Genomic DNA, 23,306 nt, shown 5'->3' with positions numbered 1-23,306 from the left:
ATCATTTTAGTATTTTTTCCACATTGCCGATTAGCCGATAATGTAGGGAAAATGTACAAGCTATCGATGCTCCCTTTAGCCTCATGCATACATCGCAACTTCAGAATTCACTTTTGTTGTAGTCCTGAACCTGGGCTTTCTGAAATTTTGCAAGAGTCGCCTAAATGGATTAAACAATACATGAAAGAAATTTCACGAAATTGGCTGCATTTTTCGAATATCCTACTTATCTCCTTTAAAATATGTAATGATTACTAACTCCGGCCGCATCTCCATTGAGCACTACTACGTACTGCTGTCGCCTTCCCACACACGTCCAAGGACACGTTTAACCTATATATACACCCTCCGTGCTGGGGTTGATAAACAATTAATAAACAAGCCCCGGAGTCCCTGAAAATGATAGCAAACGTGTTTTAAGTGTTGACGTGCAGATAATCTCGTGCACATCCACTGCATGAACTCTCCCCAATCAGTATTAAATAACAAAAACTTTTCATTCAATCAACAAATACTGTCTCAGCTCAACAGAACCCCCAAAACATCGGTTTTCACAGATGTATCGGTGTTTATAAAGCATTCTATCGATAATAAAAGTGCACTGGAGCCTGTGATTTGCGAGTGATCAGGCGAAGATGCCTTGCTGGTACTATGATAAGAAAGAATTACGACATACTCCATCGATACAGGATGGAATTGACTACGAGACTGAGTGCAGGTACAGAAAGGAAGGGGCCAGATTCATCATTGATACTGGAACAAAACTGGAGCTTGGCTACAATACAATGGCAACTGGAGTCGTTTATTTCCATAGATTCTACATGTTCCATTCGTTCAAACAGTTTCCTCGATATGTAAGTCGACAAATCTCTCATTAATTCATTTATAACTTAATTTATAAGGGAAAATGGGGCAAAATGAAACAGTCGAAAATACGACTTTAACGCAATTCAGGCAAAATAAAATTTTATTAACTATCTTTTTTATTACTGTTTCTTCATTAACTTTTTTTTATTATTGGGAGTATCGATTAGAATAATGATTTTCCATCCAGTAGAGTGGAAAACTATTGCGGTATTTTGTCAATGGATTAATTGAAAAGAAAATGAAACAGCAAAATCCAAAGTCCAGAGGAAGGCCCAGGGGGAAACCCAGATTGGGAAAAAGGAAAATGTGATAGCGAAATTCAATCGAATGAAAAAAAAAGTGTAATCTCCCTAATCTGATCAATTGAATTATAAGACGAATAAAACATTATTATTCTTATCAGGATTCCCAATAATAAGAAAAGTTGGCAAACAAAAGTTGATAAAAAAATTTTTTTTTTGCTTAGAATTGTGTCAAATAGTCGTTTTACAGCTGTTTCATTTTACCCCATGTTTCATTTTGCCCCACCCTCTCCTACTATTTTATTTCACTTTATTTCCATTTCCGTCTTCACAATTAGATTAATTCAAGGGGAGAGTATTATGAGTTTTAAAAGTCGCGGGCTATTGTAGACAGATTTCTCATGTATTGAAGATCGATTATATATGTCTGAATACGAATAATTAGTGCAAAAAAATTGATTGTTTATTGTTTGTTTGCCCCGCAGACGCTTAAAACGTTAAAACTACTCCAGGGCCCCCAATTTTTTAGTTACAGCGATTTTTTTTTCAAAATTAAAAAAAAATGTACTGTGTAATCAATTCCCTGAGACACAAAGGTTTTTCCAGCGAAAAACCAGACATTCAGCTCTTCATTCTAATTTTATTCCCAGGTGACTGCCTGCTGCTGTCTTTTCCTGGCTGGCAAGGTCGAGGAGACACCCAAAAAGTGCAAGGACATCATCAAGACTGCTAAGACACTTCTGACTGAACAGAAATTCCTGACATTTGGTGAAGATCCCAAGGTGAACAATCAAATATTCAATTTACGAGGGAATGAATGTTCAATCATCAATATCTTTGAAACGAACGATGCGATTTGGATGAGTCAGCGTTCATTTTGAAGCTAGAAAAAATACCTTCAAAATGGCAGAAATAAGTCCAAATTCACTCTGCCAATCAGGAGTAATTGATGATTGAATACGGCTCACCAGTACGGCATTATGAGTAATTTAGTTTCTGACAGGAGGAAGTCATGACGTTGGAGAGGATTTTACTGCAGACGATTAAGTTCGATCTACAGGTGGAACATCCCTACAGCTATCTCCTGAAATATGCCAAGTGTCTGAAAGGTATGACATCATCAGCAAACGCTCCTAATCATCAATAAAAATGAAACATTTTTTTTTCAAGATTGATTTTTATGCTTCATAAAGCCAAAGATCTCTGTTTTTTTGTGGTTATTACCATTTTCTTCGTAATTTATGTTAAAATTGATTGTTGGAATACAGGAGACAAGGGTAAACTCCAAAAAATGGTGCAAATGGCGTGGACATTCGTAAACGACAGTTTATGCACGACATTATCACTCCAGTGGGAGCCAGAGATAATAGCTGTGGCTCTCATGTACCTAGCAGGTAAACTGAGTAAATTCGAGGTTGTGGATTGGAACGGTCGTCAGCCAAAACATCTGCGATGGTGGGATATGTTCGTGGAAGACGTCACCATGGATTTATTAGAGGGTAATCAACTGAATTTCTATCGTTAAATTTCACTAAGAAAAATTGGAAGTCAAGTTTTAATTTAAAATATGTTGAAAATCGCGGATTAAAGCTTCTGAATTTAATTGAAAATGTGTGCAGCTGATTAATTTCTTATCTCCAGATATTTGTCACCAAGTCCTGGATCTCTACTCCCAAACGAACAACGCCAAGACCCCCGACTCACCGCCCCTCATCCCATCGAACAATCGAGGACCAGAGACTGCAGTTGTTGTGCCGAATATCGAATCTGCATCGAGCACACCAAACGGTGAATTTACATTTCTCATTTCAGTAGTGGAGCGGTAAAACCATTCAAGAATATCCAAGTACTTTGGCTATTTTTTCTGAAGTGAAATGCTTTTCTACTTTTGCAGTCGAACATCGGAGCTTTCATTTGCTCTTTTCATTGGCGATAAAATCATTTTACAATGATTTTATAATTTATACTTTGCAGATTTGAATTTGAATCTCGATATTGAACCGTTAGAAAACATCAGGAAAATTGATGAAATGATTTTAAAATTGCAATTTTTGAAAATTACGAGGATTTTCTATGAATAATTTATAAACAATCATTTGTCCACGATAAAAATCATTTGTTCGGAATCGCGCCAAATTTATTTACATTCAGAATTTTATCAGAAATCGATTCCATGTCTAAAAAAATTATGTATCCGAAATTTGAAACAATTTCAATCATTTATTTATAACAAACTAATATTTAAAAAAATAATCATTCAGTGAAAAATGCAATTTTAATAACGCTAAATATTCAAGAATTTTTTTTCAATTTATTCTCACACTATTTAATTGACAAAATTGAGGATTGACTAGTTATTTTTTCTCCAGTAAAATGCTTTTCTACTTGTGTAGTCGGACATCGGAGCTTTCATTTGCGTTCAATTATTCATCTATAAACAACCAATGTTCAAAAAAATAATTCTGTGAAAATGTAATTTTAATGACGCAAAATATTCATAATTTCTTTCAAATTTTTCTCACCCAATTTAATTACCAAATTTGATGATTGAAAATGGTTGAATCAATAATATGGTCTGTACCAAACTGCAAAAGATACTTGGATATCCTTAACTCGACTGTTTTCGAGCATTTCCCCCAATCTAAGGCATCTAGCAAAATTTTCATGATGGCCTTTTTTGTAGCGCTCAAGTTGCTCTACTAAAAAAAAGCACAACAAAAATTCTGTTATCTGCCTCAGATTCCGAGATATTTATTGAAGCCCGACTAATAGTCAAAATCGACTCAAACCAATAAAAAAAATTTAACATGCAATGCTTCCAGCTGTCACCCCCTGCAAAATTCCTAAAATTGACTCGACGATTCCCGTCGTGGCGGCAGCCTCAAACGGTTGTCTCCCAACGGAACCAATTGACACAGCGAAACCCATGGAGATGCCGGGCCACTTCCCACCGTATCCAGGGGGTTTTCCGCCGGCTGCTGCCTACCCAGCTGTGTTTCCACCAGCGAACATATCGGTACCACCGCCACCGCCAGTCAATCCCATGAACCACATTGTCCCACCTATTCGTCTGGGCCCTACACCCCCCATTCGTTCCAATCCCCCAACTCCCACTGCACCCCCACCAGCACCGTTTCCAGCCTATGGATACCCACCCATGGTACACTTTCCACCTGGCAATCCACCCACTGGAGGACCTGGTGGAGCAGCTCCACCACCTCCACTGCCCAATAATCCTCCTCGCAACTACTATCCACCTCAACCTTGATATTCGTCATCGGGGCTTCGACGTAATTGGAAAATAGAGGTCATGCAATTTACTCCTCTCATTTTAATGATAATGCTAACGACCTGGGACTTATTGAATTGGAATGAAGCGAAGTGAAACCTGAATTTAGGGAAAGTTCTCTGGCAATATCGTGGCATTTATGAGGGACACACATTTTTCGGAGAATTTTTTGAGTAAAAATTCGTGCAGATTCACCGGTGAAAATGATTAATAGAAAAACCTAAAATTCGCGAGACAATTCTATTGGATTTCTATGATACTTTCTGTTAGTTTTTGGCCGATTCTATTGGAATGTTCAATAGAAAATATTGTAGGGTGAAAGTCAGAAGAATTCGATTTTTCTATACAACTCATTCTATTCAGATATTTTCTATAGAATTTCCTCGGCTCAAATTTTCCAATTTTTTTTTCTTTCTGTATTTCTTTTCCGCTCATCAAGAAAATTTAGGCCCGGGGGTTATCTTTCGAGCGCTATCTCGATTGTTTTTTCTTCTTCATAATGTAAAATATATCACAATTTCCATTGGATTTTACAATTTCTATTGAATATTTTCTATTGAACAACTCAATCGAATCGGCCAAAAACTAATAAAAAGTTAAATAGAAATCCAATAGAATTTCCTAACGAATTCGCTAGGTTTTGCTATTAAATTTTTTCGTGCATGTTATGAGATATTCTGGCTAAAAAGACCTTTGGGATTGAGGGAATTATTGAGATTTGTTACTTCGACATTCATTTCTCTTGGAATTATCCGGGCCATTACGAATTTTAGCGAAGAATGTGAAGAGACGTTATTTTTAGGAAATTTTCACAGCTGAAAAGTACACGATTTTCAAGGCGGCACCTCAGTACTGGAATAATCGATTAGTTTATGATGTTATTCATATCTATGGATGCTAACGGTGGAGTAAATAATCGGTTTTTGTAAAAGTTTGAGAAATTTGACAATAAATTAGAATTGTTTGAACCCTTCCAACATCCCATTACTTATTCCACTGTAATTAATTGATTTGATTGTGAAAGCTGATTTTTCTCGAGGATGAAACAAGTGGTGGTGAATTATTTTCAACGACTAGTTGTGAGGGACTTCATAAATTGAAAATTCAAATTGCAGAATGAGAGGAATTCCGGGTTTTATGATAAGAATTCATTCATGGGGAAAATGTAAATAGTTAATTTTATTCTCCGCACGAACTGCGATGAGAAGGAACTAATTTACCAGACTTTTTTGGTCCCCCGATTGCATTCACCTAGGTGTATACAAAATTGTATAAATGGAATTGTATAAAAAATTGAATATTGGGATTTACCAATTTTTTTGTGTTTAAAATAAATAAAAAATAAATAAATTAAAAGATTGACAAAGGAGTCGTTTTTTATACCAGACTTTGAATAAATTTTTAAACAAAACGCGACTTCTTATTTATATGAATGTGAGAAAAGAATTAAATTCTTGCAGACATTTCAGGAAACGATGAAATGTAAAAAATTGAGGAAAAATGAGAAAAGATAAAAATGAAATTCACTTTTAAAAAATCCAGTATAAATATTTTTGAATACTCCATTCCGGTTATCAAGTAACTTAATATGATGTCTATGCATATTTTTTTTATGTACTATAATTTTTTGTTTACAGTAATTGTAAAAAAAGGGAAATTCATTTCTTACTGTAATAGAAAAATATATAGTTCTTTTAAAAAAAAATACAACAATATATATGTGTATATTATATAATTTATACTATATATACCATACATATATGTTTTATATTGCAATTTTTTTATTTTTTAACAATAAAAAAAATGTGGGGGAGGCCGGGGCAAAATCGACACTTGACTTTTTTAAAAATATTCATAACTCAGAAACAGGTTTATCAATTGAGCTCAGTCTAAGCTCATCACAAAGAGGAATCATTGTTCTTTCAATTGAAAAATAAAATTATTCCATTTCATGAACAATTCACCACGTCATGAATATTTCAAAAAAAGTCAAGTGTCCATTTTACCCTACCCTCCCCTAATACAGTTCTGTATTGTAAAAAATATGTATAGAATAGTATACAGTACATAATATATCCCTAAAAATGAAAACGAACACAAAAAGCAAAAGGGAAACGAAGAAGAAGATGACAAGGATTATGGCGATTCCGAATAAATTATTCAACAATTAAATTCTCATTGTGAAAAATTTTGAAAAAAACCTCTATAGCTCAAAAGTTGGACGCCCCAGACTATTTTTAATATTTTAAAGTAGCTCTACCCTTCGGCCGGGCTACGCTGTACTTTTGAATATTTTCAGTTTATAAATTTTTTAACTAAATTGCATGGAAAAAATTTGAAAAAATTCATACCCAGTCAGTATTATCTAAATCAAATTTCCCAAAATAGTGGTAGTTTTTCAAACATTTCCCTCTTATAAATAAATAATAAAACTTGTTTGCAAAACGGTGGATTATTTTTTGTGTCAAAAAAATTCTTGATTTTTTCACATCTAATGAAAAAAAATTCAGATTTTAATCTTTAATTACAATGGAAATGTTGATTTTCACATAAAACACTGGGTTAAATCTCGTTTTTTAAACATTTCTTCTTTGAAAAACCAAAACGATAATTAAATTGAGAAAAAAATTAGAATTCCGAATCTAATCGAGTTTTGTGCAATTTTTTGCAGTTTTCAATAACCTTTGAATTTACCGTAAGGGTAGAGCTACTTTAAGTGTCTGCGGGACAAACGAACAATAAACAATTAATTTTTTTGCACCAATTATTCGTTTTTCTACATATTTAATCGATCTTCAATGGCATGAAAATCTCACTCCAGTTGCCCGTAACTTTTAAAACTCATAGTAGTCTGCCCTTAACAAACGGTCGCGCATGAGAATCCAGCTTTCACCTGTCGATTCGGAGCATTCGGAGTCGAACAATCGAGTGCCCGGAGTGCCCAGGGGTTAATAATGAGTGACGGAAAGGTGAATGATGTGTCCTGGGCATTAAAAATTCTGGAGAGAGAGCCTGATTACGTCGAATCTGTCTGGACCAGGTACTTTCATCAAGCATGGTGCACCATGTTCGGTGTTTTAATACCAGTCAGCGGGAATTTCTTGTACAGGAGACCCGTCTGGGCAGGTAAGTCATTTCTCTGATGATTCAACTTTTTTTTAACGGAAGAACATTTAACAACGATCGACTCAATTATTATAAGACTGTTTCATCTATTGGAATCACTTGTCATTCGTTTGGGGGATGAAATAATGAGGGGAGTTGTTGCTGGGGAACGTAACCTCACTCTTTGTTATGCAACAGTCGTTTTCGGAGTTAAAAGTCAAAATATAGGAGGCGAACTGTTATGTTCATAATTCCAAAGGATGTCATTTCCCTTTTCATTCATTAGTCTCATTTTTTCTCAGAATTTACAGTTTTCATCGTCAGTTTCATTATTTCAGGAATATTTTCATTTATTGTAATGGTTTTCTCTGTCATAACCAGGAAACAATTTTTGCCAGTGCCATCTAAAATTTAACTGGACATCGACAATTTGTCGACAAATTGTCGACATACTGTTGGCTGGGATTCTTCTGATGAATAATATTGAAGTTTATTATTATCCTCGTTGTTGGAAAAATAATTATTCGTGTCTCGACTGATCAGTTTTTTAATTTATAATTTTTCATACAATTGATTTTTCATTTTTTTTTTATGATGTATTCTTCTTTTGATGGTTATTATTTTTACAATTTCTCTTTTTTGGAATTTATTTAGGGGAGGGTAGGGTAAAGTGGACACTAGACTTTTTTAACATTATTCATAACTCAGAAACAAATTTATCAATTGAGCTCACGGTTAGGCTCATCACAAAGGGAAAGAATTGTTTTTTGTATTGAAAAAAAAAGATTGAATTTCATCAACATCTCAACCCGTCACTAATATTTTAAAAAAAGGCAAACGGGTCCATTTTAACCCAACCTCACCTGTATTAATAATTTTATGAATGTTGAGGAGGAATTGATTTATTTTTATTTTTGTGAAGAGAGTAGAGGGATATGATAGAGGGTTTTTAATCTCAATTAATTGACATTGAAAGAGTGAAATTTCACGATTTTTTTCTTCATTTTGTAGGTATTTTTTCAAGCTTGAAAGTAAACCTTGATTTATTCGAATCATATCGTTGGGTCACGAGATATCCAGGATTTAAGCAGGTGTATTTGACTTTACTTATAGCCAATCTATAGCCAATCTATAAAATAAAATTTATTTTATTTTAATTTTCAGAAATTTAAACTCACATCAGATAATTGGCTCTGGAATGAGAACTGTTATTTTCATTTTTCGAAAGGATATTATTTCTTTTTTACCGTTTATTGTTTGACGTTTATTACAATGTTTTTCGCTGTTATTTTATCGCTGGATAATATCAGAATTCACTATCACCATCGTAATTTTAAAAATAATTATTTTTGTTCCAACTGATTAGTTTTTCAATTTATAATCTATTATTTTTTAAATAATTTCTTCTTAAAAAAAAATTTTTTTCATGATGACTCCTTCTCTTTCTGACTGTCATTATTTTCTACAATTTCTCTGTTTTTTTGTCTCTTTGATTTAAGAATTCTATAAATATTGGGAAGCAATTGCAATTTTATTATTTTATTATTTTCTACAATTTCTGTTTCCTTCTGGGATCAATTTAATTAAATAATTTTATAGATGTTGAGGAAGAATTGATTTTTTTTATTTTTATGAAGAATTAATTGACATTGACAGAGTGAAATTTCACGATTTTTTTTTATTTTGTAAGTTTCTTTTTCAAACTTGAAAATAAACCTTGATTCGTTCAAATCATATCACTAAAGCAGAATATATCAATGATCTAAGGACGTCCATATGACTTTGTCTCGCCTTAATCAAATTTTTCTATTTTATTTATCAGGAATTCAAACTCACATCACCCTGGGGTTAATTGGCTTGGGAGTTGGAACGTATTTGAGGCAACGTGAGAGAAGGATCTTGGGTGAGAGGGATGCTATCCTGAGAGACTACATCATTCGTCATCCTGAAGATTTTCCACCGCCAGGTGAGTTCATTTACACATTTAATTATGGGTGAAACGTTAATTACATTTCTTTCGATAGAAAATTACAGTGGAATTTTCTATTTTATTGAAAATTTCTATTAGTTTTTTGCCCATTCTACTTTAAGCGTTTAAGCGTTTTTTAATAGAATATGTTCAATAGAAACTAGTTGATAGGAAAAATTGGTAGAATTTCATCGCTCTACTCAATTTCTCCGACGTTTTTTCCACTCCATGTTTCTTCTTTCTTCATTAAAGGAATTGAACAAAAAACAGAAAATTTGAGCCGAATTTCTGTAGAAAATATTTCAATAAACTAAGTTTTTCTATAGAATATTTTCCGTTGAACATTTTTACTGAAAAAAACGCGCAAAACTAATAAAAAATGCAACAGAAATCCAATAAAATTTTCTAAATAAAATTTGTACACGTGAACTCAGTTGATAAATTGGTTCTTGAAATTCTTTCAAATCAAACTTGTGTCTCAATATTAAACTAAAAAATTAAATCAGTGAACTATGTCAGACAGAGTTTTGCAGAGAATTTTGTCAGCTATAGAAAATCCTCGCCATGTTCTCCTCGACGTTTAATTCATTATAATTGATAATTTTGTTAATTATGTTTGTTTTGACATTTTCAGAGCGCAAGAAATGGGGCGAAGTACTGGTCGAGTGGTTGCCCATGCGTTAGATCAACTGTAATTTTTTTTATTAGACTATTATGATTAATGAAATGTCCAGCTCTGTACATTTGAGTATGCGAATGAATAGACGGAAAGATCCCCTGTAAATGAAGCCGAAGAAAATACAAAATTATTCGAAAACGCATGCCGGTAAGCTCCATCATTTTATCATTTACTTCCTCAGTAATTTCACTTTTTAATTTTTCAAACAGTAAATATACTTCTCTTGAAATCTCATCATAAATCCGCTTTTTGTCACGATAACGACAAAACTGGGGTGAAAATTTCGAATTCAGGTTTCGTTTCAATATTTTATTACTCAATAGACATTCGTACAATTATGAACAACGTGAATGAGACTGAGGCACACTGGAGGCATTCTGTTCAACAACTGATACTCTATTTTTCGATCTTTCTCATGCGTAAATGAAATTCTTGAATTTATTCATCTGTTCAATTGAATGTAATTTCGATTTTTGGATTTTTAGAGATGTTTCTATTTTTTCCTCTGCTCGGGAGTGTAAATGTCGTTGGCGTGACCTGTTCCCTTAGCATCCCCCAGCCATGGATATTTGTTTGGGCATTCTGTACACGTCTCCATGTACCTAATACAGATGAATAAAACGAAATTAATCAAAAAGTTGAATCATCCACTTGATTAATTGTCGAATTCACTGGTGAATCGGAGAAATATACGAATTATTGAATTAATTTATTGATCAATGGGTCGAGAAAATAGGAAAAATTTGGGTATTACCTTGTGGCAGTGAAATTGGCATCTGCGGGTTTGAAATCAAGAGCGCATTTATTAGCATTATTGCAAGGTGGCCCAGGAATATTCTCCTTTTGTTTGCATGCCCATCCTTCGTAATTATTGAGAGCCTTCAGAGGTTTGGGATCTGTCATCCAAGTCAGGGCTTGGGTTGCAGTGACGAAGTATACGTCAGGTCTAAAAACACAAATTCTTTCGTAATCTTCTGCAAAAACATTATTTACTCTAATCAACATCTGTTTCTCAATCTGTTTTTATTCAAAGTCGTTTACATCTGAGAGAACTGCGGGAATTTTTGAAAATTGTTGAATAAATTGTTGCATTAATCTCCCACGTACGGCATCGATGCCATGGATCGACTCATAAACTTGTCCTATCGGCCAGGGTCAAGCCATGCTATCGACCCTTTCCGTCGACAGTAAAAAATCATTTTCTCGAATCCTAAGAGACATATTGACATTTGGAAAGTCAATGGAATTGTCTCTGCAGTGAAGTTTTTTTTTCAATACATTTATAGGGGAGATTGGGGTAAAACGGACACTTTTGACTTTTTTCAAATGTTAATGAGGGGTTGAAATGTTGATGAAATCCAATTTTTTTTCAATACAAAAAACAATTCTTTCCCTTTGCGGCGACCCTAAACTGAGCTCAATTGATAAATTTGTTTCTGAGTTATGAATAATTTTAAAAAAGTCTAAAGTGTCCATTTTACCCCACCCTCCCCTCATATTTTTTTCTATGAAGAAAAGTTGTAGATGAAAATTTTATATCCAACCGATTCAATCATATTAAATCATCTCGTTTATCGACAAAATTTCCCCTAAAAATTTTGAAATTTTTACTGAAAACACTTCAATGATCCTTCTATCGAATGGCAGAAGTTAAATTTCGATTTGTTGAATAATTTGTTTGTTATAAATAAATTCAGCATATTCGAAGATCTCGGCAACCAATTGTCGGCAAACATTGAAATTGGTGTCAAAAATGAGGAAATTCTCTAGGAATTTATTTCAAAGTTCAACACAGCCAATGCATTTTATTTCAATTTTTTTCGTTCGACTGTTTTCAAGTTACCGTTCATTGAATAACGGAGTTGACGCGCCATAAGTTCTCGGCCCTTGGGACAAGCCGCGTTATATCGGTGCCGTACGTGAGGGGCTAAAAATCATTAGAAATCGGTTGGTCACAAATTGTAATTACTCACAATGTAACAGCCCAATCGAGGAATTTTCCAAGTCCTCTCTCCAGCTCCTTAATCTGGAACCAATTAGTGTGGAAGGGCATCATGTAGGGAGCTCGATTTTGCTCGTAATATCTGTTGAAATCCTCCTTGAGCCACTCGAACACCTCCTCGGGGTCATGATTATGAAGAACACACTGGTCCAGATAGGGACAGTGACCCCCCTCGTAACTCTCGACGTAATGGGCGTTCAGGGGAAGCTCCCAGACACCTGGGAAGGACTTGGTGGGGCAGGTGCCAGCCTTGCACTCATGTGGGATTTTGTAGTCCAGTGTGTACGGCCAGATGGGAATTTTCAGGGGTGATATTCCAACTGAACTGTCGTAGATGTATCCAAAATCTTCGATCACTTTGTACTGGGTATTTCTTCCTGGTTTTAGGTAGGGGGCACGCATCCCCGATACTTCATTCGTGCTTATGTTGGAGAAACGCTTGAGAATCTCACGCATTCCTATCATCTCTCCCACCCACTCCTCGTAGCCTTTGTCTTCCAGACCTTTTTGCAATCTTGAGGGAGAGTTTAATGAATTTTTTAGTTGGAAATGGCTTTTCTGGGGGTGAATGTCAATCTTTTGGCGAAGGAATTCGTTATGGAATTATTCTGAAGAACGATTTTAGGAGAAAATTATAAGTTTTTGACATTTCCTTTTGAAGTCACTAGTGTTTGGGAGAGTAAGAAAAAAAATTATCGTTTGATAGGAGGAAATTTGATTTTTGAAGGAATTCCGTAGCAAAGTGGTAAACCGGTATAAGTCGATTTTAACTATTGGCCAGTTTTCAATAAATATCTCAAAATCTAAGGGAAATAGCAAAATTTTTGTCATAAACTTTTTTATCCGGCAAATTGAGAGCTACAAAAAAGGAAACTGCAACAATTTCGCTATTTCCCTTAGATTCCGAGATATTTATTGNACTATTGGCCAGTTTTCAATAAATATCTCGGAATCTAAGGGAAATAGCGAAATTATTGTGATTNCTTATGTTGGAGAAACGCTTGAGAATCTCACGCATTCCTATCATCTCTCCCACCCACTCCTCGTAGCCTTTGTCTTCCAGACCTTTTTGCAATCTTGAGGGAGAGTTTAATGAATTTTTTAGTTGGAAATGGCTTTTCTGGGGGTGAATGTCAATCTTTTGGCGAAGGAATTCGTTATGGAATTATTCTGAAGAACGATTTTAGGAGAAAATTATAAGTTTTTGACATTTCCTTTTGAAGTCACTAGTGTTTGGGAGAGTAAGAAAAAAAATTATCGTTTGATAGGAGGAAATTTGATTTTTGAAGGAATTCCGTAGCAAAGTGGTAAACCGGTATAAGTCGATTTTAACTATTGGCCAGTTTTCAATAAATATCTCAAAATCTAAGGGAAATAGCGAAATTATTGTGATCTCCTTTTTTGTAGCGCTCAATTTGCTCTACAAAAAAGTTTATGACAAAGATTTTGCTATTTCCCTTAGATTTTGAGATATTCATTGAAAACTGGGCAATAGTCAAAATCGACTTATACCGGTTTACCACTTCACTACTGAATTAATTCTGTCGAAGTCGTGAATTCTGAAGTCGTGAATTGTTGGATTTTTTCGAGAATGAATAATTGTGGAAGAAACTATTCCTGAGTGGAAAAATTATCTGACATATTCGAAAGGAAAATATTCGAATTATTTTTATTCAGTGAAATACAACTTACGATATTGTTTCCGTTGCGATCTCATGGCCATCATGAGCAAAGCTCTGCACCATGTTGTAATTACAATATTCATGAGAGATGAAGAATGTACCTTTCAATGGACAATTGTTTGGATTCAGTCGATCCTTGTTGAAGATTTTTTGATAATGATCGAAGTTATTGTGATTTATCGCACCATCGAAGGTCAGGAGAATCATCTGGGGTGTCTGCAATGGGAATGAGAATGCATTTGAATAAACAAGCAATGTCCTAATTGATGAACATCAATAAACACCTTGGGAATGAGCACACAGAGGCAAAATTAATATGAATATGAATTTCAATTAAATAATGCAGGTAGATAAACTCACGTCTTCGGGATGAATTCCTCCAGGGACTATGGTACCATCACGTGAGCAGAAACAATAGGGTAAGTCACAATTTGCTGTGTCACAACGTTTAGCTAAGTCTGCTGGTGATTCTGTGGCAGGTGCTTCAGCTGAAATTCGATTGCAAAAAACGTGAATATATAATATGCCAAATTTTATATAAATGAGATGAGATAATTCCAAAATTCTGTATAAATTTTTTTGGAAATTTGTGGAATTGCTAGGTTTAGAGAAAAATGTCAAAATAATTTTTGTTGATTATAAAGATTCATGTATGAAGAAATTTTACAGAAAAATGTAGAAAATTCCAATTGCATTTCTATTCAAATTAGGTTTTGTAAACTATTATTAACACAATCTCCGATTTGAGAAATTTTTCTCCCCCTCGTGGAGAATGGTAATGATTAATGTTCTTTTCTGTAGAGTACAATTTTATTTGTAAAGATTGGAAGATGTGCACTGTCAGAAAAAATTATTTTTATTAAAATTGTTCTTTCTCAGAACAAATGTTATGTACTTGAACCAATTTTAAATAAATAAGATCTTACGATGAATATTAATTATTTCTTCTTGAGATACATTTCCTTGAATCAAATAAAACAGTCCGTGGCGCCAAGTCACATGTATTCACCACAAATATGGAAAAGTAGTATTTTTTTTAACCTAATAATTGATATTGACTATAAAATTATGTTCATTTGAAAATTAACCAAATGATGGTTGGTTCAAATAAAATTCTCTTGATAAAATGAATTTTTTCTGCCAGTGTATATGAAATGAAAAAAAGTGCTCTTTTTTTAAATAATCGTCTTCTCATTTCATGTTTTCCAATCTTTGAAAAAAATGAATTACTGTGGAGAAAAATAAGATGGAAAACCCGCAGAAAATTCGTGTCATAGATTGGATTTTTATAACAAAAATATCAAGGAAAAGTCGTACAGAAAGATGAAATTCTAATAATTTCTTCTATAAAATAGTTTCTATTGGGCATTTTCTACTAAAAAACGTGCAGTAAAACCAGATAGTTGCGTAATTAATAAAAGGGCGTTGAGAATTGACAGATGAAGCTGAAAATTCTTGTTTCAAAAACTATTAGATTTAGAGAAAATTGTCTCAAGAACACTCTTAGGGGAGGGTGGGGTAAAATGGACACCGGACTTTTTAAAAATTATTCATAACTCAGAAACAAATTAATCAATTGAGCTCACTTAAGGCTCGGCACGAAGGGAAAGAATTGTTCTTTGTACTGAAAAAAAAAATCATTAAATTTTATCAACATTTCAACCCCTTATTAACATTTTAAAAAAAAGTCAAAAGTGTCCATTTTACCCCATCGTCCCCTGTAACTCTTGAAATTCTCTACGAAAAAGGTCTTGCAACATTTTTTTCTAAATCTTTTCCTTCCAGCGACATTTGCGAAAAAGTCTCATTTCTTCTAAATTAATTAATTTATATTAATTATTTTCGAACACTTCATTAGACATTAATTTTGCTGAACTTACTGGTTGGTATTGGACCACATCGTGCTTCATTTTTAAACGTACAGAATTTACTGATGTCATCGAAATGAAGTCCTGAGGGACATCTATTTAAATAAGGGTATCCATCTACACACTAAAACGAAGAAAACAAGATATCAGTGGATTAATTAAACTTTCATTTTCTTTTTCCTGAATCACAACGAAGATACTGTTCATCATTTTTACCTGGTAAAATCTCCTACACGTGGCAGGATCAGCGAAATTACCATTTCCCTGTCCCTCTGGGCACTTGAACTCCTCCTCCTTCTTGTCGTCCTCTTTCTTCTTCTGTCCATTAACTGGGAAACAAATCATGAATGTCAGGAAATCAGTAGAGACTAAATATCACGGGAGTGTGAAATGTCAAGGACGCTTCTTCTCGTCATAAATTTATTGCATTAATATAAACTGGATTGCATAGAGCTCCTTTCTACAATAAAGGATTAAAAAATTATGCAAAGCACTTTATAAACTGCAAGATTGACCCAATTAATTGATTATCCTCAATTCAATGTTTATTTATTTATTTATTTATTCATTCATTCATTCATTTATTTATTTATTTCTGTATACAAACCCGACAGCCCAGAGGCTAATTATGGGGGCAAAAGAATACATGAGATATTTAGTGTTCCATATTATATACCAGTTGCAAGAATAAAATTATCGTATATAAATCAAGATGTGGATGATAAGATCAGATGCAGACAAATTGAGAAGAGGACTTTTTTACATGTCCTCTCAAAATTCCCAATTTTTGAGACTAATGAAAAAATAACCGTCTGGTTCTAGGCAATCAATTCTCGGAAAATTCATAGATAATACAATTGTGATTATAAACATTCCACACGAATTCCAGATGAATCTCATTATTTACCTTTTTCGAACGAAACAGCTTAATATCTTTACAATGTCTACAGGCCCCACTATAGATTCAGCCATTTTCAATCATCAAACTTGTCAGTTAAATTGCGTGAAAAAATTGTGAAATGAATTATGAATATTCAGCGTCATTCAAATGACGTTTTGCACAGAATTATTATTTTTTTAAACATTCGTTGTTTGTAAATAAATAATTGAAATTGTTTAAACTTTCGGAAACCTTAGCTTTTAGGGATGAAATCGATTTCTGGTAGAATTCTGAATATCAATAAATTTTTTACGATTTCGAAGGAATGATTTTTGTGATGGAAAATCGGATCATTCGGCCAGGAGATATTAGTGATTTCAGCAGTTCCATTTTTTCTCCCCGTCAAGGAATTCCTTAGAATAACTGAATTTCAAGTGTGGAAGTATGAAAACTCGGCGTGATGCTATCAGAAAAATATGAGAGAGAAATTCATGGGGCTACCGGTCAGAAAAGACTCTTGAGAAAGCGTGGAACGTTGTTCTGAGCATTCCAATGGACGTTTAACTGCGTTTTAACTGAGAAAGAGACAGCCCAATAGGTCCCACCTGCTCTCTCCCTTTTTTTAAACGCCAGAGGCGAATGTATTGACGACTGATTGACATTTTTTACGCGCAACTCATTTATATCTGTCTGGGGTTTTTTATCAAATTTTTTCATCCGTGAAATGGAACTGAGGACAATGGGAAAATGCGGAGAGGAATTCTCTTCAGGCGTCAGTGGATACAGACAGGAAATAATGCAATGATGGGAGATTATGATGGTACGGAGAATATCATTGACATGATTTTTTTGGAGAGAGATTCCACTTTTTAATTTAATCAACGTCACAGACGAAAATATTCCGTGGGAAACCTAGAGAATTCGATAGGAATTTCGGTAGACAATCTCTCATTAGAATAAGTTGTGTAGACAAATCGAATTCCATTGATTTTTTTATAACGCCATGCAAAATTTATAGAAAAACCTAGCGAGTTTGATAGAAAGTTCTATAGGATTTCTATTGAACGTCTATTGAAAATTCTATTAGAGTTCCGCTGATTCTATTGAGGAATTCAGTAGCGAAGTGGTAAAATGGTTTAAAGATATCCAAGTATTTTTTACAGTTTGGTAGAGACTACACTACAGATTCAACTATTTTCAATCATCAAATTTGTCAATTGAATTGCTTGAGAAAAATTTGGAAAAAAACGGAATATTCAGTGTCATTTGAATTACATTTTGCACAGAATTATTATTTTTTACACATTCGTTGTTTATAAATAACTAATTAAAATTGTTTAAACCTTTGGAGATCCCTTTTTTAGGAATGAAGTCGATTTGTGATAAAATTCTGAATATTAATAAATTTGTTACAATTCCGAACAAATGATTTTCATGGTGGGAAATTAATTGTTTATAAATTTTTTGTAGACATGCTTTCAATTTCTTGTTTGATTCAAACAGTTATTGTTGCCCTCACATGAGGATAGAAAAACTCAGTAACTTATGAGAATGCAATAAATTGAATCGTTTAGAATTTTTTCCGGAAATCCATACGGACTAACTTTTGGGTGCTATTGTCATATTGAACTTTTAGAATTGTATTTTCTCCTGTAATTATTATTTTTTATTTATGAAACTACTTCATTGACTCAAGAATGTAATGATGAAGTCGATAAAGTACTTTCATAGATAAAAATTAAGAAGCGCAGGAGAAATCACAATTCTAAAAGTTCATATGGGCGCAGGGTTCCATTTCCCCTTAAACCGTTTCACCGCTTCACTAATGAATTTCGTACTGCGCGTTTTTTTCATTGAAAATGTCCGATAGAAACTATTTCCTTGAAAAAATCAGTAGAATTACATCTTTATATACAATTTTTTCTGAGACATTTTCAAATAACATAATCCAGATTATTTATTTTTTCAAGGACGAGTAAACACACTGTTAGAAAAAAAATGAAATTTCATGGACAGTTGACTACTAGTTTTCAGGATATTGACACTAAATGCGATTTAGGGGGAAAAATCGTGGAATTTCAGGTTTCACTGAAAATTCAGTAAAATTCCAGAATTTTAAGCCTGGATTGGTCACCCTATGAGGGAAACCCCGTCACGCGTCGTTTTTCTTTAATTATAAGTGACTGGCTAACTGAAAAAATTGAAAAAAAATTGACTTTGTCAATTGAAAGTGTCTAAAAAATTATAGTAGTTTTTAGAACAACATATTTCCCAAAATTCCAGAAGAAAACAAATTATTTCGGACAGATTAATTATATTTTCTTATGTTAAATGAAATTGCCCATGACGCGACGTTGCCGGACACTCGCTAAACGCGTCCGGGCAGTGTAGAGTGAATTCGGCAACGCAGAAACCTAAATAACACGGCGGGGAATCCCCGCGGAGGTGGCCAAAGTCGCAGGGTCGCGTTTGGTGACCAGACTAGGGAAAATGGAATTTTTCCAGAACCATTAAATTATTGAGTGCATGATGTACATTTCAAAGTTCACAGATATTTTGAAATGCAATGTCAATATTCGTCGCATCCACATTTTTAAAAATGAATCGTAAATGATTTGAAACTTATTTTTAATTAGTAGATCGTCAGGAGATAATTTTCGTAAATAAATGGAATTTTTTTAATAACAAGTAAAGAATTTGTCATCATTTAACTAATTGTCTTCAATTAATTTTTTTTCCTTATCCGAGGTGATGAAAAAAATAATTTGTTATACCTATTTTTGGATTTGAAGATGATTATATGACCAAACTAGGGTTAAGCAATATAAAGACGAAAATTCCTTAGTTTTGTGCATTTTCAATCTAATATGAATATTCAATGCCAAATTACATTGAATTTTCAGTGAAATTAAAAATTTCATGATTCAATGAAATTCATGGTTCATGATTTCATGATTTTTTCCCCGTAAATTGAATTCAGTGTCACTGTCCTAAAAAATAAAGAATATTTTCTCCAAATTTTCCAGGTTTTCTATTCATTTTCAGAGAAAAATGGAACTGAAATTGGCAGTTCTCTCTGATTTTTCCACCAAGTTCTGAATTTTCAATGACGAAATTGCTTGAAATTTCAGTAGTAATCAAAATCGATAAAAATTTCCAAAGACTGCGCCTGAAATTTCAGACAAAAATTTTTGACAGCGCACTGTTAAATTGTTTTTCTTCATTGTGAATTTTCACATGTTGCATTGTTCATAAACATTGTGAATGGCGTAGCTGGAGGAGGATTTGTCGGGTGAATAACGGCGTGAGGGATTTTTCTTGATGCCGATTGCCGGAAGAGTGGAAAGTGAAGGTGCATGTGTGGCAATGGACGTTGTTGGGGCCACGTATACTGTTGGAGGGCAGTAACATTCTCATTGCCACATGCGACGCACTCCTTTGGAGGCATTTTCAATGATTTTACATTGAGAAGTATTGACCGGTAAGAATTAGGAATTTCGATTAGCCGATTCTTCAGAAAAAATCGAAATGTCTTCACAGCTGCAAAAATCGGGTTTTTCCAGATCTTTTTCACGTAGAAAAACGAAATAAAAATCATTGCAATGAATTTTTTCGGTGACTTTTTCATTGTTAAATTGAAATTGGTAATTAGAAATTGTTGGGCACAAATTTTCAAAATTTTTTCCGCTGGATTTTGTTTTGCATTACAGAATGCGAGTGGGAAAAACTTAGAAAATTGATGCCCAAGGATTCTTATAGAAAAAATCTTAAGAGAAAATTTCAAACAGAAATGCGAAATTTATTGACTTTTTCTTATCGAATATCCAATAGAATTAGAGCAAAAAACAAATAGAATTTTCTAATAAAATTCCAATAGAAATCCTATAGAAATCCCATAGAATTCCTATAGAATTCGAATAGAATTTTCTAGCTAATTCGCTCGGTTTTCTATTGAATTTTTTCATGCGAGCTGTGTTCTGTCCGCATTCAACACACCCGAAGGTTTTTTATATATTTTTTATATCGAGACGACAATGTTAATAATTTTCAGAAATTTTATCCACAGTTCTCTTTTCTAATAATATGAGATATTTCAGCTATAATTCAATTGATTAGATTAGGGCGATTGCACTTTTCTTTTTTCATTCGATTGAAATTCAACATATTTTACTTTTTCCCCCTCTGGGTCTCCCCCTGGGCCTTCCTCTGGACTTTGGATTTTGCAGTTTCATTGTCTTTTCAATTAATCCATTGACAAAATCTCCCGTCAAAACTTCTCAATAATTTTCCGTTCTACTGAATTCATTTTCCTTTTTCCCCACTCTCCTCTAGATAATTAATCATTTTTCGATTTGTTCACCAGCAAAATTGACAGAAACTGAGTTGTTAATTCTTTTTACACAGAAGTCATAATGAATTGTCGAATGAAAAGTTACGATCAATCAGTAGCGAAGCGGTGAAACCGTGGAAGTAGATTATGACTTTTGAATTGTTCTACCGCTTCGCTACTGAAATAAAATTTAATATATCTCATATATTAATAAATTAATAATTAATTGCAGTGATTAATTTTCACTCTCTGGATCAATCTTTTTCCTTCGTCATAAATGAAAATTATTTACAGGATTTTTATCATCTTCGCGACGAATAAAATCAGCAAAAATGGTCGTATTGGTTTTTCTGTCGAAATTGTAATCAATTGGCATAAATACTTGAGAAAAATCATTAAAAACGCAATTCACTGGTTCAAAACCGATTGAATTACGTAAAAAATTATATATTTCTCTCAATTACGCACTTCCATTTCTTGATTATTTCAATTTTCACCTTCATTTTCTCCCGTCTAAATTCCAAAACAATCTAATTAATTAAAATTCATAAGTGATTCCCTCACTCATTTCATTTCTCTCGAAATCGTGAAAAATTCTTGAAAAAATACTACAATTGCAATTCAAAATTTCCATGAAATGAAAAATTCAACGAAATTCTCCCAAAAAAAATCTCCTGACTCTTCCCTCTAAACCTCAAATTAAGGATGTTTTTCCAAAATCGCAAGTACTCAAAAAAGAATTGATTTTTTTTTAACTGTGAGATGAAGTCATTCCCTTTACTTTGATGGAAATTTCAATCGACCAACTCATGCTCATTATTTAAAAACGAAATAGTCAAAATGTCCCAAATGCATGCGCTAACATGCGCTTATATGGGATAGAATCATTTAAATATTTCCTCTGTTTGCCCGGGTACCCCAGATTTTTCTCTGGCCATTCGATTCAGTATAGCTTTGCAGATTACTATTTTTATTTCTATTGTTAGAGTCTTCTAGTAAGTGAATTATCAATTTGAAAATAAATCCCATAAGAGCCCATGTATAAGGAAAAGTTTGTTTATTTATTTCTGCCAATGTTATTGCGATAAATATTTTTTAATCAATAAAGTTAGTTTTACATGTTCTACTATCAGCCAAAAAAATTATAAAATTCTCCTTGAACATCGAAAAAATCACATTTACCGACAATTTACCGGCACTGGCTAAACATCCTTAAAACAATATTTCAACATTTTAGAAACCAAAAACAAAGAAATTTCTATCACCAAAATTATGTAAAACACTTGAATAATCACTTCACCCATTTTTATAAATTATCCATTACCTCCACATTCTCCAGAAAGTTTGCGTTACGTTTCATCACACCGCACCGGTGTTAATTATACATAAAGTAGCGTCGAATGCCCCCGGAAAATGATGTAAAACGACTAAAACCCATCGAGAAAAATCCGAGAATTCATACGTAACAGTTGTTTTCACTCAATATTCATCAGTGAGATCATTCCCTGATCCCCAGCTGCACCAGTGGACCATAAAATTCGGTAAGTAACGAGTAGAAAAAAAATATTATTCTCACCTAAAAAAACAGCTAGGACAGCTATCAGAACCGTCACTCTATAAAATCCCATAATTACAGTTTACAGTTTCTATTGTTCCTCTCAATGAGTTATAGCACTTGTCCTCGCACTGGGGACGCTGGAGGATAGATCGCCCCAGGAAGCTATCATCCGCACTTGAGACACAAATTGCACAGAAATACAGATAATTGGAGGGTACAGTTGGGGAATTTAATGGAGTTCGATATTTCGAGTCTTTGGGACTCGGTCTGGTTTGGATGCTCGTGACGCGACGACAGAAAGAGAGGTGAAGTTGACTCTTTAACGGATGGTAGGATACAAAACGTTGTTCCACCTCCAGTGGTATCTGCCCATTGGCCAGGACTTTACTTTCTATCCCAACTCGATTTACACCTTGTGGAGGTGATGTGATGTGAAATGTTTTCGAACGAAATTCATGATTGTACATTATTTTTCCTTCCGAATGGAAGCTTCACGTATGGAAAAGTTCAATAGAAAACCTGGCGAATTCGTTAGAAAATTCTATTGGAATTCTATAGGAATTCTATGGGGGTGTCTATAGGATTTCTATTGAGGTTCTATTGAAAAATTCTATTTTTTGCGCTGTTTCTATTGGATATTCGATAAGAAAAAGTCAATAGATTTCGAATTTCTGTTTGGAATTTTCTCTCCAGATTTTTTTTACAAGAATGCTTGGCCATCAATTTTCCAAGTTTTTTTCGTAGTGAAGTGGTGAAACGGTTTAAGTTAATTCCATTCTAGCGCCAGTTCTCGATGAATATCTCAAATTCTAAAGGAGTTAGCGAAATCTTCCTA

General features: G+C 33.7%; 3 protein-coding genes across 4 annotated transcripts; 2 read left to right on the top strand and 1 right to left on the bottom strand.

The window, feature by feature from the left end:
• The first annotated feature begins 298 nt into the window (after positions 1–298).
• On the top strand, positions 299–4,626 carry LOC107041779 (cyclin-K). 2 transcript variants are annotated; one of them, XM_015262515.1, is made up of 6 exons: positions 299–854; positions 1,760–1,891; positions 2,116–2,218; positions 2,378–2,608; positions 2,751–2,897; positions 3,932–4,626. In XM_015262515.1, exons 1-6 carry the CDS (start codon positions 636–638, stop codon positions 4,375–4,377), a joined length of 1,278 nt encoding a protein of 425 aa, XP_015118001.1. In that variant the 5' UTR covers positions 299–635; the 3' UTR covers positions 4,378–4,626. The 2 variants fall into 2 exon arrangements, with proteins under 2 accessions (XP_015118001.1, XP_015118000.1); XM_015262514.1 differs by having other exon boundaries at positions 2,113–2,218.
• Positions 4,627–7,278: 2,652 nt separating this feature from the next.
• LOC107041778 (NADH dehydrogenase [ubiquinone] 1 subunit C2) lies at positions 7,279–10,290 on the top strand. Its single transcript, XM_015262513.2, has 3 exons — positions 7,279–7,524; positions 9,326–9,469; positions 10,107–10,290. Exons 1-3 carry the CDS (start codon positions 7,353–7,355, stop codon positions 10,154–10,156), a joined length of 366 nt encoding a protein of 121 aa, XP_015117999.1. The 5' UTR covers positions 7,279–7,352; the 3' UTR covers positions 10,157–10,290.
• Positions 10,291–10,451: 161 nt separating this feature from the next.
• LOC107041777 lies at positions 10,452–22,757 on the bottom strand. The gene is made up of 8 exons (XM_015262512.2): positions 22,490–22,757; positions 15,920–16,032; positions 15,716–15,827; positions 14,196–14,323; positions 13,846–14,051; positions 12,125–12,667; positions 10,906–11,097; positions 10,452–10,753 (listed from the first exon to the last, which is right to left on the bottom strand). The coding sequence occupies exons 1-8, from the start codon at positions 22,539–22,541 to the stop codon at positions 10,645–10,647; spliced, it is 1,455 nt and encodes a 484-aa protein (XP_015117998.1). The 5' UTR covers positions 22,542–22,757; the 3' UTR covers positions 10,452–10,644.
• Positions 22,758–23,306: the final 549 nt, after the last annotated feature.

This window comes from Diachasma alloeum, unplaced genomic scaffold, assembly GCF_001412515.2.
Source record: "Diachasma alloeum isolate Michigan unplaced genomic scaffold, Dall2.0 Dall_scaffold_00379, whole genome shotgun sequence".
NCBI classification, from domain to species: Eukaryota; Metazoa; Arthropoda; class Insecta; order Hymenoptera; family Braconidae; genus Diachasma; species Diachasma alloeum.
Note: the sequence above shows the minus strand (reverse complement) of the source record. Positions and strands in the feature narration are given on the sequence as shown.

What these genes read in the sequence shown, in the direction of transcription:
- LOC107041777 (XM_015262512.2), bottom strand. Translation starts at nt 22,541, where the DNA reads ATGGGATTTTATAGAGTGACGGTTCTGATAGCTGTCCTAGCTGTTTTT. An exon ending in GAGGAATTCATCCCGAAGAC is followed by an intron (nt 14,052 to 14,195) that starts GTGAGTTTATCT and finishes TTCCCATTGCAG; the next exon opens with ACACCCCAGATGATTCTCCT. An exon ending in CTCGATTGGGCTGTTACATT is followed by an intron (nt 11,098 to 12,124) that starts GTGAGTAATTAC and finishes TTGTGTTTTTAG; the next exon opens with ACCTGACGTATACTTCGTCA.
- LOC107041778 (XM_015262513.2), top strand. Translation starts at nt 7,353, where the DNA reads ATGAGTGACGGAAAGGTGAATGATGTGTCCTGGGCATTAAAAATTCTG. An exon ending in CAGGAGACCCGTCTGGGCAG is followed by an intron (nt 7,525 to 9,325) that starts GTAAGTCATTTC and finishes TTTATTTATCAG; the next exon opens with GAATTCAAACTCACATCACC. An exon ending in TGAAGATTTTCCACCGCCAG is followed by an intron (nt 9,470 to 10,106) that starts GTGAGTTCATTT and finishes TGACATTTTCAG; the next exon opens with AGCGCAAGAAATGGGGCGAA.
- LOC107041779 (XM_015262514.1), top strand. Translation starts at nt 636, where the DNA reads ATGCCTTGCTGGTACTATGATAAGAAAGAATTACGACATACTCCATCG. An exon ending in ATATGCCAAGTGTCTGAAAG is followed by an intron (nt 2,219 to 2,377) that starts GTATGACATCAT and finishes GTTGGAATACAG; the next exon opens with GAGACAAGGGTAAACTCCAA. An exon ending in CACCATGGATTTATTAGAGG is followed by an intron (nt 2,609 to 2,750) that starts GTAATCAACTGA and finishes TCTTATCTCCAG; the next exon opens with ATATTTGTCACCAAGTCCTG.